A 12,597-nucleotide genomic window follows, 5' to 3' on the forward strand; every position below is an offset into this window, starting at 1 on the left:
AAGGGACTATGTAGAGGCAGGTAGCTTACAAGACAATACTGGCTTCCTTAAAATTGACCTACATCTCCCCTTTTGGCTTCTTGTGTTAGCTTTCCAGGGTTCTCGTAACAAAGTATCATAAACTGGGTGGCTCAAATCAATAAAAAATTATTTTTTCACAATTCTAGATGCTACAAGTTCAAAATCAATTCATCAGTAGGCCATATTTCCTCCAATAACTATAGGGAGGAATCTTTTCTTGCCTCTTCTAGCCTCTGGTGGTTGTTAGCAATACATGATGTTCTTTGGTCCATACATGTATCATTCCAACCTCTGCCCCTAACTTCACATGGCCTTCTGTGTATTCATGTGTCTATTCAGATTTTCTTCTTCTCATGAGAGTACCACGCATTGAATTAGTACACAACCTAATTAAGTATAATCTCATTTTATGTCAATTACATCTGCAATGGTCCTATTTCCAAATAAGGGCATATTCACTAATTCTGGGTAAGCATGAATTTTCGTGGATATTAGTCAACTCATCATATACCAATATCAGTAATTAAGCTCAAATCTTAGAACAGACTAACTAGGGAAATTCTGGCCTTGCTAAGAAACAGAGTGGTTATATGTAGAAGGAGCTATAAAACTTGTTTACTATATACTGGTATGTCCTGAGGGTAGTGCACTACAATAATTGCAAAGGGATTAGAATATGGGACTAGGAAGGGTAGGGTTTTATTGATAATGGGACACTTTCCCAATGACTCAATATTTAACGCTCTGACAAGGTACCCTACAGCCAATATTGAAACACTACTGAGGATGGATCTTTTGAATTTAAAAACAAAAAAAAAACTGATACTCCATGATAATGAGGAAGAAATAGCAAATTTTCCTGTACAGAAAATAAGCCTGATCACTTCCTCAGTTCTAAAGTGAGGAAATGCTCAGAAAGTGTACATACTACAATGGTAGAATGGATATGTGACTACAGAATCTGCCACCTGACCATAATCATTGGGAAGAATGGAGGACATTATTTACTCAAGACAAAAAAAAGAATGGGACTATGGAACAGTCACAACATTATTTAGAAGAGCTATAATGAAAGGCAATACTGACTTTAAAAGGTGTAGCTCACAGGATAGGGAGAGAAGGATGAGGAAGTGCAGTGGAGGAGGTTACATTGACTTAAGCACTTTGCATGTACAGGTGTAGAGCCAAGACAAAAATCCCACTGAGCAACAAACAGACACATAAATAATGAAGGACAAGAATGAAAAACAAGTCACACTGAAGAAAAGGCACTAACAGAACAGGTAGGGTAAAAGAAGGAAGTAAAGAAGGTTAATATGGTTGATGTACTTTCTATATAAGAATGAATGTAGAATATTTAAACCTATTGCAATCACCGTAAGAAGGGGAACTAAGGTAGAAAGGAGAAAAATGGAGATGAACCAATTCAGGATATAATACATATATACATGGAAATGTCAAAATAAAACTCCCCATATAGTTATCTTAAAGAAACAAAAGTGGTTTTTTTTTTCCAAAAAAATGGACAGGAAAGAAAAACAGGTTCTGTCTAGGGGTTGGTACCAGTGGGAGGAAGGCAGACATATGATAAAGGTGGAGGAGGGTGAATATGATGGAAATATTATGTGCTCATGTGTGAAAATGGAGAAATAAGACCTGTTGAAACTATTCTAAGAATGGGTGGAAGGGATAAAGTAGAATGATGGTGGGGGTGAATTTAACTAAGATATATTGTAAGCACTTTTGTAAATGTCGCAATGTACCCCCAGTACAACAATAATATGCTAATAAAAATAAAATAAAATAAATAAAAGATGTTGGTATAGATATAAAACTGAGTTCCCTAGTATAAATAGATATGACAAGATCAGTATAACAAAACCTTGTCAACAGCATGAAACCACAAGAGGCAAGGAGAGCTTACTATAAAAGCAGAAAGATCAAATTGACAACTATGGTCGTTGATTTACAGAGACTAAAGATAATGTCTATTGACCATGGTGTTATTAGAGGAAAGACAAATGAACAGACATTTTAGTACGAAGAATATAACAAACAAGAGACCCATAGTGGGTGATGTTAGTTGACCCAGTGGAAAGTTATAACCAGTTGTTCAGTTTCCTCACATAATCCAGTTTTTACACCCAGGCCCATCAATTGAAGGAGAAATTTGCCTCATTGAAGAAGGATCCTGCAACTCCTCAGCAAATAGATACAATTTCAATTCCCTCTTTTCTTTAGCACAGGGACTGAGGTGGTTATTCTTAGTTATTAACTTCATTTGACTGGGAATTACCTAGGAGATTAATAAAGCATACCTCTGGGTATGTCTGTAAGGTTGTTTCACACAGGATTAACTAAGGAGGAATTACCTGTCCTGTTTGTGGGCAGCAGCATCCCGTAGGCTGGGACCCAGGTGGAATGAAGGAAAAAGCCAGCTACCACAAGCATTCTTCCTCACACAGCTTCCTGGCTGCCATGATGTGAGCTGCTCTGCTCCACCATGCACTTCTCACAATAATGGACTGAAACTACAGCCTAAATAAATCCTGCCTCCCTTAAGTTGTTTTATTCACGTATTTGTGACAGAAAAGTCTGATTAACACAAGAACTTGCAGACATTTGCTTGAGTAGTCATATACTGGAGAAAGAAAAATACCGACATGTTTGAGGTCTGTTGGATACAAAGTCTCATTGATCCCAGTATCCAGATACCTAGGGCACTACCATGGCCCCATTATTACCATAAGGAAATGTGGGAATCATGTGACAAAAGAAGTCTGGCCTTAAGCTTATAGCTGATGGTATATGGATTTTGATCTGGATGCATATATTATTTTCAATACCCATAAGGAAGAAGCATCTGAAGCAGTTTCCATTGCCCAGCAGTATATATTCACTCAGAGATATGCTGACTCCCATTCTGTCACAATAAATCCAAAGACACCTGGCTCATCTGAACATTTCACAGAGTATCATGTTAGAATGATAACACAAAGTTAATAGACCCAAGGAGTGTAAAAGTATTTTGCATAGTCAGTTAAGGGTAGCAGAAATAACCAGTGGCTTGAATAATGCTGTAGTTTTAGGGAGTCTAGTGGTTTAAGACATGGCGACATTTCTTCCAAGGAAAAGGAGTTACTCACCTTGCACTTTCAGTGCTAGATGAACAGAATGAACAAAATAAGAGTGTGCTAGACCTCTTCCAGTTTTAGAGGAAGGATGCATTATGCTTGAGAGTTTGTTTCTCCTTTTATAGGTGATCTAAAATATATCTCAATTTTGAGTGGATCCCAAAATAAAGCAGAAAAAAAAAAAAAAAGCACTCCATAGCTGAGGTCAACTCCCTTTAGGACTCTGAGACATGGCCTAGTGATAATAATCAGAATAGCAATGCCTACAATATATACTTTTTCCCCAGACAAAACCCACTATTATTCGCTATTCAAAACTCTCAAATACTTCATTGACAGCAAGTACATAATCCATAGCAGTCAGTGGATTTATCACCATCCTATCTTTACTGTATAAAGGCTACTGACAACAAATAATATTAGAAGATACCAGGATCAATAATGAAAATGAATGTGACTGACCTTATTATGTAAAACAAGAAATGGAAAGAAGTGATAAAAGAAGAAAAAAAATCTTCAATGCAAATGCAAATATAAAGGAATAGAGACACTTTACATTTTTTTCTTCTTCTCATAATTTGTGAACAGTTCCATAGATTAATTTAAAAGGTAAGAGTTCAAGTATTTCCCAAGGTATGTAAAAAATTATAAAAATGTTTAATATTTAAAATCAAATACTGTAAAGAACCTAATATAATAAATTTGATCTTATTTATTGTAGAAACCAAAGCATGGGTCAAAACAATCCACTTCCATATAGCTATTTAATTTCCCAATGACAAAGCATTTCACATATATGTATAAAGAAGAAAAGAGCAAATATTGTCATTCCTTTGGAGACTGAAACCACCACTTTGGAGACTGTATAGCTTCAAGTAATTTAAAGTGAAGCTATCTCCTAATATACTTTATGGAAATGTACTAAGGTAATCTGGTATGTTACATGAAGTAAGAGTTTCTATTCTAATTCATTTGGGCATTTGAAAAAACATTTATGTTTATTTCTTAATGTGTCAAGTACTATGCTAGGTTTGGGGAATGAAATATTAGGCTCTGCTCCTAAGATCATACACATATCCACATTTACACACACATATGTATACAGGATTACAACTTAATACAATATACTGTTGATATAAACAAACTACTTTGACACCAAAAAAAAGTAGTCAGAAATTCTGAGTGATATTATATAAGACCTTAGAGAGAAGCTAATATATTCAATGGGACTATAAAAGATGAGAAGGATTTCATTAAGGAATAAAAGAATGCTGGGAAGAAGGGTTTCACATGGCAGAGGCAAAGGGAGCCCCAGAGAAGCTGAATGGGTTCTCAAAGAGAGAAGAGGCCATTAAAGCTGAGAACAAATGTGCTGAGAGTAGCTGTAGGTAGCAGTCCAGGTTTATATTCTGTTAGAACATTATTTTACTGTGAATACTAAAAATCAAATGCCCATAAGATAAACACAACACCTACCACATTCTTACATTTTCAAAGCCTGCCAAATTACATGACAAACTTCCTAATGGAGAGAAGAGATGGTTTTGAAGAATTAACATGGATATTTAAATATGCATTGTGTTTTAGAGCATTGTTTCTCATCACATTTCAGGTATTGCATTTGTTTTTATAACTAAGCATTTTATTACTTTGGGAATAATAATAATAATAATAATGTGTTTACTTATGTGAAGAGCACAAATTTTCCTAAAACACTAGCAGCAGCAGTCAGCATTTAACAATGCTCTAAACAATCATTTTCATAACTTCTCTTTAGGGAACTACATTTTAGGAATAGCAAAATTTTGGTGAAAATAAAAGTAAAATGGATAAGGTGAAAATTAGTGAGAAATTGCCTGGTGAATAGCTAACATATGCTGCTTCCAGAGTTTAAATGCACTGACTTCAAGGATCAACTTTTACTTATGGCATACTTTAGGAACCTCCTTTGGGAGCAGGGTGCTTACTACACATAACAAAATATATTCTGCCTCTATATTTATACATGATAGCAATCATATAATACATTTAAGTGTTTATTGTAAGCTACACGCCACCTATGGGAGGTAAATAATACCCTAAATTAATAACTGAGATCACTTTTTTGGAGAAAAGTAATCTGATCTGATCCAGGAAATAAAGAAAATTGATATGGAGAAGGTAATACACAGATAATATAAAGAAGACCTAGGTAGAAGGCATACCAATATGCCTCAGATATTAGCAATAAAAAACCACCATAAGAAAAACAAATGTCTCAGAATGGAAACGGCAAAATATTTCAACATATATTTCATCAAAGATGCACTGCTGGAAAAAAAAACATGAAACCCATTTAAAGCACTGAGTATCATTTAATTATTATGGGAATACAAATGAAAAACACAAAGAAATACTAGTATACCTATAAGCTGTTGAATATTAGGAGAGTATGGTGATAGTGAATGAGTAAGTAATAGGGGACAGGGAGTCACTAATTTGATTAAAGCATGATATATACAGGTGAAACTCCCTTGGACTATCAGTATACACTTTTTTTCTTTTTTTTTAATTGCTTTATTATTCATATGTGCATACAAGGCTTGGGTCATTTCTCCCCCCTGCCCCTACCCCCTCCCTTACCACCCACTCTGCCCCCTCCCTCTCCCCTGCCCCCCTCAATACCCAGCGGAAACTATTTTGCCCTTATCTCTAATTTTGTTGAAGAGAGAGTATAAGCAATAATAGGAAGGAACAAGGGTTTTTGCTGGTTGAGATAAGGATAACTATACAGGGAGTTGACTCACATTAATTTCGTGTGTGTGTGTGTGTGTGTGTGTGTGTTACCTTCTAGGTTAATTCTTTTTGATCTCACCTTTTCTCTAGTTCCTGGTCCCCTTTTCCTATTGGCCTCAGTTGCTTTTAAGGTATCTGCTTTAGTTTCTCTGCGTTGAGGGCAACAAATGCTAGCTAATTTTTTAGTATACACTTTAAAAAAAATGAATGGCAGGAGGGTAACATAAGTCTTTTCGCCAGGGGCCAGTGGCTCTTGACTGTAATCCTAGTTTCTCAGGAGGATCGCTATTAGAAGCCAGCTCAGGCAAAGAGTTCAGAGACCCTATCTTGAAAAACCCTTCAGACAAAAAAACAGGGCTGGTGGAGTGGCTCAAGGTGAAGGCCCTGAGTTCAAGCCCCAGTTACTGCAAAAGATAAATTAATTAATGAAATAAAATTTAAAAATAGGTCTTTTCTGGGGTTAGTACCAGAGGAACAGGGTTGGGTATAAGAAAAGGGTGAAAGAGGGTGAAAATGGTGAAGGTATTTTGTATTCATATGTGAAAATAGAAAAATGAAACCTATTCAAATTGTTCTAAAAGGAGGGGAGGGCAGAAGAGGGAGAAAAATGAAGGGGGTAAATCTAAGATATATTATAAACACATATGTAAATATCACAATGTATCCTTATGTACAACTATTATATGCTAATAAATTTTAAGAGAAACAACAAATGTAAAATGGTCTAAACACTTTAAAAAACAGTTGTTAAAAAGTTAAGCATATTCTTACCATTCAATCCAGCTATTCCACTACAAGGTATTTACCCAAGAGAAATGAGAGCACGTGAACTCACAAAGACAAATACAGGAATGTCTGTCACAGCTTTATTTTTATAGCCAAAAGCATAACCAACCAAAATGTACATCTGCAGGAAAAAGGACAAATTGTGTTAAATTTACATGTTATACTACTCAACAATAAAAGGAAGTAACCATTGATACAGCTGTAACAAATCGATCTCCCATTATTCTGAGTGAAGGGAACTAGACCTAAAGGAGTACTCACTGCTTATTCTAATTACAGTACATGGAAGTCTAAAAAGGATAAACTTGTGCATGAGGAAGAATGCAGATCACAATGTGTGCAGTTCTAGAAGTATACAGTGAGGCAGAGAGGATCAGGATCAGTTTTTGTCAGGAATGGGATGAGGCAGGGAGAGGCAGACAGGGATTGCAAAGGAGACTGGGTGTTGAATATGTCATCTGCATTTAGGCGATAGTTTCTCAGGTGTATACAGTCAACTATCAAGTTGGGACAAGTATCTGCAGTTTATTATGTCAAGTATTCCTTTGTATAGCCGCTTAAATGTGTGTGTACTTTTACATGTCTGCGATATACATTCTTCACTACTTTTTAGTAAGTGAGAATTAAAAACATTTAAACAATGATTATCTCTGGGTAGAAAAGGAATTGAAACCAATTTGAATTTTCTTCCATGAGATCATCATTTTCTTAACATTCTACAAGTTTATATCCTCCTTTAAGACTAAATGTTCTTTAGAATTTAATATTTAAGGTTCCTTAAAATATGTATCTATGCATTAACAAGAGATGGAAAGTAAAATTAAGTTAACAGTTTGTATTTCTTCCTACTTTTCTACAATAGCGGTTCTTTCCAATAAAGGTAATTTTATGTTTAAAAAAATACGTGTTTTAAAAGAGAGCACTGCCTTGTCACACACACTTGAAAAGTCGTCCACTATACCGGGAATTAAAATAACCAGGAAGTGTTTTGATGTGGACCTTGGCTCTCACGGATACATTACTAATGACTTTGTTTCACCCCTTTCACTGACCTCCTCCCTCTGCCACTCCTTGGTCCTTGAACAGGAAAGACAGGCAAGGGAGGCAAGGACAGCTCAGTCCTTCTTCTGCAGTCGCAGGGTCCACTCTCGGGACAGCATTGTTCACAGGTAAATCAATCACAAACTCCCAAGAGCAGACATCTCGCACTGAGGATGTCTCTGCCGCCCGCCCCGCCGTGGAACTCGGTGTGGAGAGAAGGGCGTGTGACGCGGTCGCGGTCGCCTAAGCCCGCGTTCTGATTCACACCTGTCGCGCCCGCACAAGACCGCGCTGAGCTCGCCTCGCCTCAGTTTCCCCACTTCCGTCAGGACGAGCATGCTGTCCTGTTTCAGGTTCCTCTCCAAGCACGTGGGCCCTTCGCTGCTGTCCCTGGGCACCGCTCCACGCAGCCTCGCGCCCCCGGAGCGCAGGGCCGCCCCCGGCCCCTGGGGTCCCTGGGGTCCCTGGCCACCCTTCCCCCGACGCCCGCTGGCCGCGGCTGCCGCCTCCGGGGACCGCGCTGGGCCTGCCCGGGTGCGCCAGAACTTCCACCCGGACTCCGAGGCCGCGGTCAACCGCCAGATCAACCTCGAGCTCCACGCGTCCTACGTGTACTTGTCCATGGCCTACTACTTCTCCCGAGATGACGTAGCCCTCAACAGCTTCTCCAGGTATTTCCTTCGCCAGTCCCTGGAAGAGCGCGAGCATGCCGAGAAGCTGATGAGGCTGCAGAACCAGCGAGGAGGCCGGATCTGCCTACAGGACATCAAGAAGCCGGACAAGGATGACTGGAAAAGTGGGCTGCATGCCATGAAGTGCGCTCTGCTCCTGGAAAAGAATGTGAACCAGGCCTTGCTGGATTTGCACACTCTGGCCTCAGACAAAGGTGATCCCCATTTGTGCGACTTTCTGGAAACCCACTATCTGAATGAGCAGGTGAAGTCTATCAAGGAACTAGGTGACCACGTGCACAATTTAGTTGCCCTGGGGGCCCCGGATTCTGGCCTAGCAGAGTACCTTTTTGACAAACATACACTTGGAAATGAAAACAAGCAGAACTAAGCTGTCCTTCCCATAGTCCTGTGGGTCCCAAGACCTGAAATCAGCTATCTCCTACTTTCTTGCCCTTAAAATTCACCTTCATCTTTAAATTCTCCTTCTATTATACTGCTCTTCCAACAGTGATTTGTAGAGAAAATACTTATGCCCATGTTAACAAAAGCATTCTGCCAGCATCAAGATACTTTTTCCGAGCCTAAAACATAGCCAGGGATACTATGATACGAAAAGGACTGCAGAAAATGTACTGAAAGTAGTTGCAGCAAACTTTGTCCAGGTACTAAACACTACTCCTTACCATGAACCTAAAAGACAAAGAACATATAGTGTACCATAAAAATCACACATGTACCATTCTGTGATGTTTACCTTTTCCCAGTGCATTCCAAGAAATAGTAATGCTACAGATCTGCATTTTAAAAGATTTCATCATCAAATTTGGGATACATCCAGTATCAGTGTTAATGTTAGCCTTGGAAAGTCACAGTGTATATTCAAATTGTAAGGGCTGTGAGAAGTCTTGCAGTTAAAAACAGAAAAACAGAAGGAAAAAAACTTGAATTGTTCTGGTTTTTGTTTCAGTGTTTCCCAATCATATGAAATCACTGATTGTTTTGTTTTTGTTTTTTGTTTGCCTTTTTAAAGAAAATAATGATAATAGAACAAAGCAGGCTGTTTGGTTCCATACTTCACACACTTCACCACTGGGCTACATAGCCTCCCTTTTAACTTACCCCAAGAGAGTGAAAACACTGCATAAAGCCGCGTTAGAATGAAAAGCATGGGAACAGTGGAGTGGAAAAAGTCAAGAAACATCTTAATGAGGGCATGTGTAGTAGATGGGTCATTGTGTCAGCACAGGCTTTATTCAAGAACGAGAGCCTGTGGAGGGTCTATCCAGCAAGACCCTGGAGCCCACTGCCCCTATCACATTGCGGGTGGATATAGGAGAATAAAGGGAAAGTGCTGGGAAACCCATTAGACCAAGAAAATTTTTATGGTTGGCTTGTTGCTAGGGGTAGTTAAGAGACATAAGTGGTGATTAGGTCAGGTGGATTTCTATCATTCTTTGAGGCCAGGTGTGATCTTTCCAATAAGTGGTAGGGTGTTTCCAGTGAACTGTCTGAGAGGAGGAGGGGGAGGGCAAATGTTCCTAACATGGCAGCCCCTATGTTCACCCTAACAGGAAGTATCTTACCTAGGAGATGCTTTTTTGGAGGGGAAGAGATGAGTAGGAGAGTAGCTGACAAACAAGCATTGAGTTGGAATAGAGTGTGTGATGGTTGGAAAGACAAGCTGGGAAGAAGGAGCAAAGGCACGGCCTTCAAGGGTTCCCAACAGAAGAAAAATGTGTTAAAAACTGAGCAATCAGAAGCTTAATCTGGTTTTACTGAATAATAATCTGAAAACAATCCAAACATCTATGGTTATTTTGGATCTCTGAGACACAGACGCCAAAATGGGATTAAGTGTAGAGGGGAAACTAAAAGGCCTCTGAGAGAAAATGGGAAAGAAGCTGGAAGAAGCAAGGAGAGTCATTTAAACTTCAAAACTCTTTCGCAGTTTCTCCTCTAGTTTGGAGAAAAAGAAAAGAGTAAGATCTTAACTATGCCTCACAAGGTTATCAGGATCTGAGCTCCTGATATATTTTGACTTTATGTACTCTGTGTGTATATCACACACAATGTTACAGTCTTACCACCGATCTCTCTCTCTCCTTCTAACACACACACACACACACACACACAACACACACACACACACAACACACACACACACACACACACACAAGGCTCAGAAGGTATCACTATCAGTTTTGAGAGCATTTGTTATCTCTATAATGAGAACGAGAAAAAAGGAGGAAGTGGAAAACGAGGAAGCGTCTTTTGTGACTCTAGTCCCATTTGCCCCCTGTACCTCAGGGCCTGCTCCCTCTGTGAGGAACATTTTGCCTCAAACATGAACATAGTTGACTCTCTCACTTCCTTCAGATTTCTTATTGTCAGTCATTGTATATAGAGACTTTACAATTTTCCAGTGTAAGTTACATTTCCCATCACCTTTTTCCTATTACTTGATTTACTTTTCTCCATAGCACTTACCACCATCTGACACATTTTTTTGTTGTTTGTTTGCTTATACTGCTTCTCTCAGAAGAACTTAAGCTCTGTGGGCCAGGGTGTTTTGCTCACAACTGTTTCATGGCTCTCGAGCAGTACCTGTCCCCTTATAGGTCTGCAAAGTAAACGAATGAATAAGTATAAGAACAATTTTAAAATATCCTAAACTAACTGAATATGCTTGACCTGGACTTTTCAAAAAGTCAGTGTCAGAAAAGTGAATCTGGAAGTTACCCATGTAGAGATATATGAAATTGAACTTACAAAACAAGCAGGTGACAAAAGAGACAGAGATGGGCCCAAAAATAGGAACTTAGAAAATTGGAGAAGTTCTAGATTTAGAGGAGATTATATAAAAAGAACCCTCAAAAAGAATCAGAAAAGGAACATAAAAGTATCAAGACAAAACTAATTTAAAAAATAAATAAAACACTGGTCTTCAAGCCTTGAGAGAAAGTTTCCATGAGATGCTGTAGAGTTCACTGAGTTGTGGACTGAAAGGCCATCAGAGCTAGTCATTGGCAAGTCAGTGGTTACTTCAGAATCTTCAGAGACAGAATGCCAAAGAGATTTAAGGCAAATGAGGTGGAGAACATAAAATTCCCTTTCAGGAAGTTTTTTCTTTTTAGGTAATCAAAGACACAAAAGGTAGAGGATGGTTGTACAAATTGTTTACCAAGGAAAGAAGCCAGCAAAAAGGAAACACTTGAGACACAAGTGATTAAAATAAGTTTCCAGGAGAGAATGCAGCACAAGATAAAGAGTTCAGGTAGGACCTGGAAGGATCTGTCCTCACAAACCAGTAAGCAAAAACAGGGAAGAAACAGCCTACACTAAAATGAGAGGAGGGCAAATGGAGGGTTTTGACATTAACTGAGCTCAAATTTCTAAATAAAGTAACAAATGGGATCATTCACTGAGACATGGCTATCACTACACAAAAATATTTTAATAAATTTTATAGATATTATTGCAAAAAGTAAGCAAATATAAGTTATTTTACAGAAGGGGAAATAAGGCTATATCTAATATTTAAAGCAAACACTAGAGCTTTCACAATTTAAAATACATGTACTTCTGCTGTTTACCAGTGGCTCACACTTGTAATCAGGAAGCAGGGATCAGGAAGGTCATGGTTAAAAGCCAGCCTGGGCAAATAGTCCACAAGCCAGCCTGGGTAAATAGTTGTGTATCTCGAAAATACCCAACACAAAACAGGGCTGGTTGGAGTAGCTCAAGTGGTAGAGTGCCGCCTACCAAGTGTAAGTCCCTGAGTTCAAATCCCAGAACCACTAAAAAAAAAAACATGCACTAGAAATTGAACCAAACTGATGGCAGATTTCTAAACAAAAGCCCAATACTCAGAAAGAAACGATTCTAAACCCTGAGTATGATAATAGAGTATATTACTTTGGAAGAGAAATACCCATCCATGCAAAAATCCAAGCCTTGCAGGAAAATACATAGCATAGGTCCCTTACACTAGTAGCATCTGAAAATCATCATCGTTTATATTGAACTGTGAGTTGGGTTTTGAGCAGTTCAGTTAGAAGGGCAGAGGGTCCTTGGAGAAACACTTGGTCTGTATACCAAAACCTCCCAGAACAAAGATCGACTGTGTAAGAGTGAGTATAAGAGTATATGGGATTTAACTTTAAAAG

General features: G+C 38.6%; 1 protein-coding gene and 1 long non-coding RNA gene across 5 annotated transcripts in view; one reads left to right on the forward strand and one right to left on the reverse strand.

Annotated features, from left to right (window-relative positions):
* Positions 1–12,597, reverse strand: part of LOC141424113 (uncharacterized) — a 365,978-nt gene that overhangs the window by 241,432 nt on the left and 111,949 nt on the right. The gene's annotated exons all lie outside the window — the stretch shown is intronic.
* Positions 8,094–9,186, forward strand: Ftmt (ferritin mitochondrial). Its single transcript, XM_020187751.2, has one exon. It carries the CDS (start codon positions 8,094–8,096, stop codon positions 8,817–8,819), a length of 726 nt encoding a protein of 241 aa, XP_020043340.1. The 3' UTR covers positions 8,820–9,186.

The sequence above is a fragment of the Castor canadensis genome, chromosome 6 (assembly GCF_047511655.1).
Source record: "Castor canadensis chromosome 6, mCasCan1.hap1v2, whole genome shotgun sequence".
Classification (NCBI taxonomy): Eukaryota; Metazoa; Chordata; class Mammalia; order Rodentia; family Castoridae; genus Castor; species Castor canadensis.

Coding starts and splice junctions, on each gene's coding strand:
- Ftmt (XM_020187751.2), top strand. CDS start 8,094: ATGCTGTCCTGTTTCAGGTTCCTCTCCAAGCACGTGGGCCCTTCGCTG.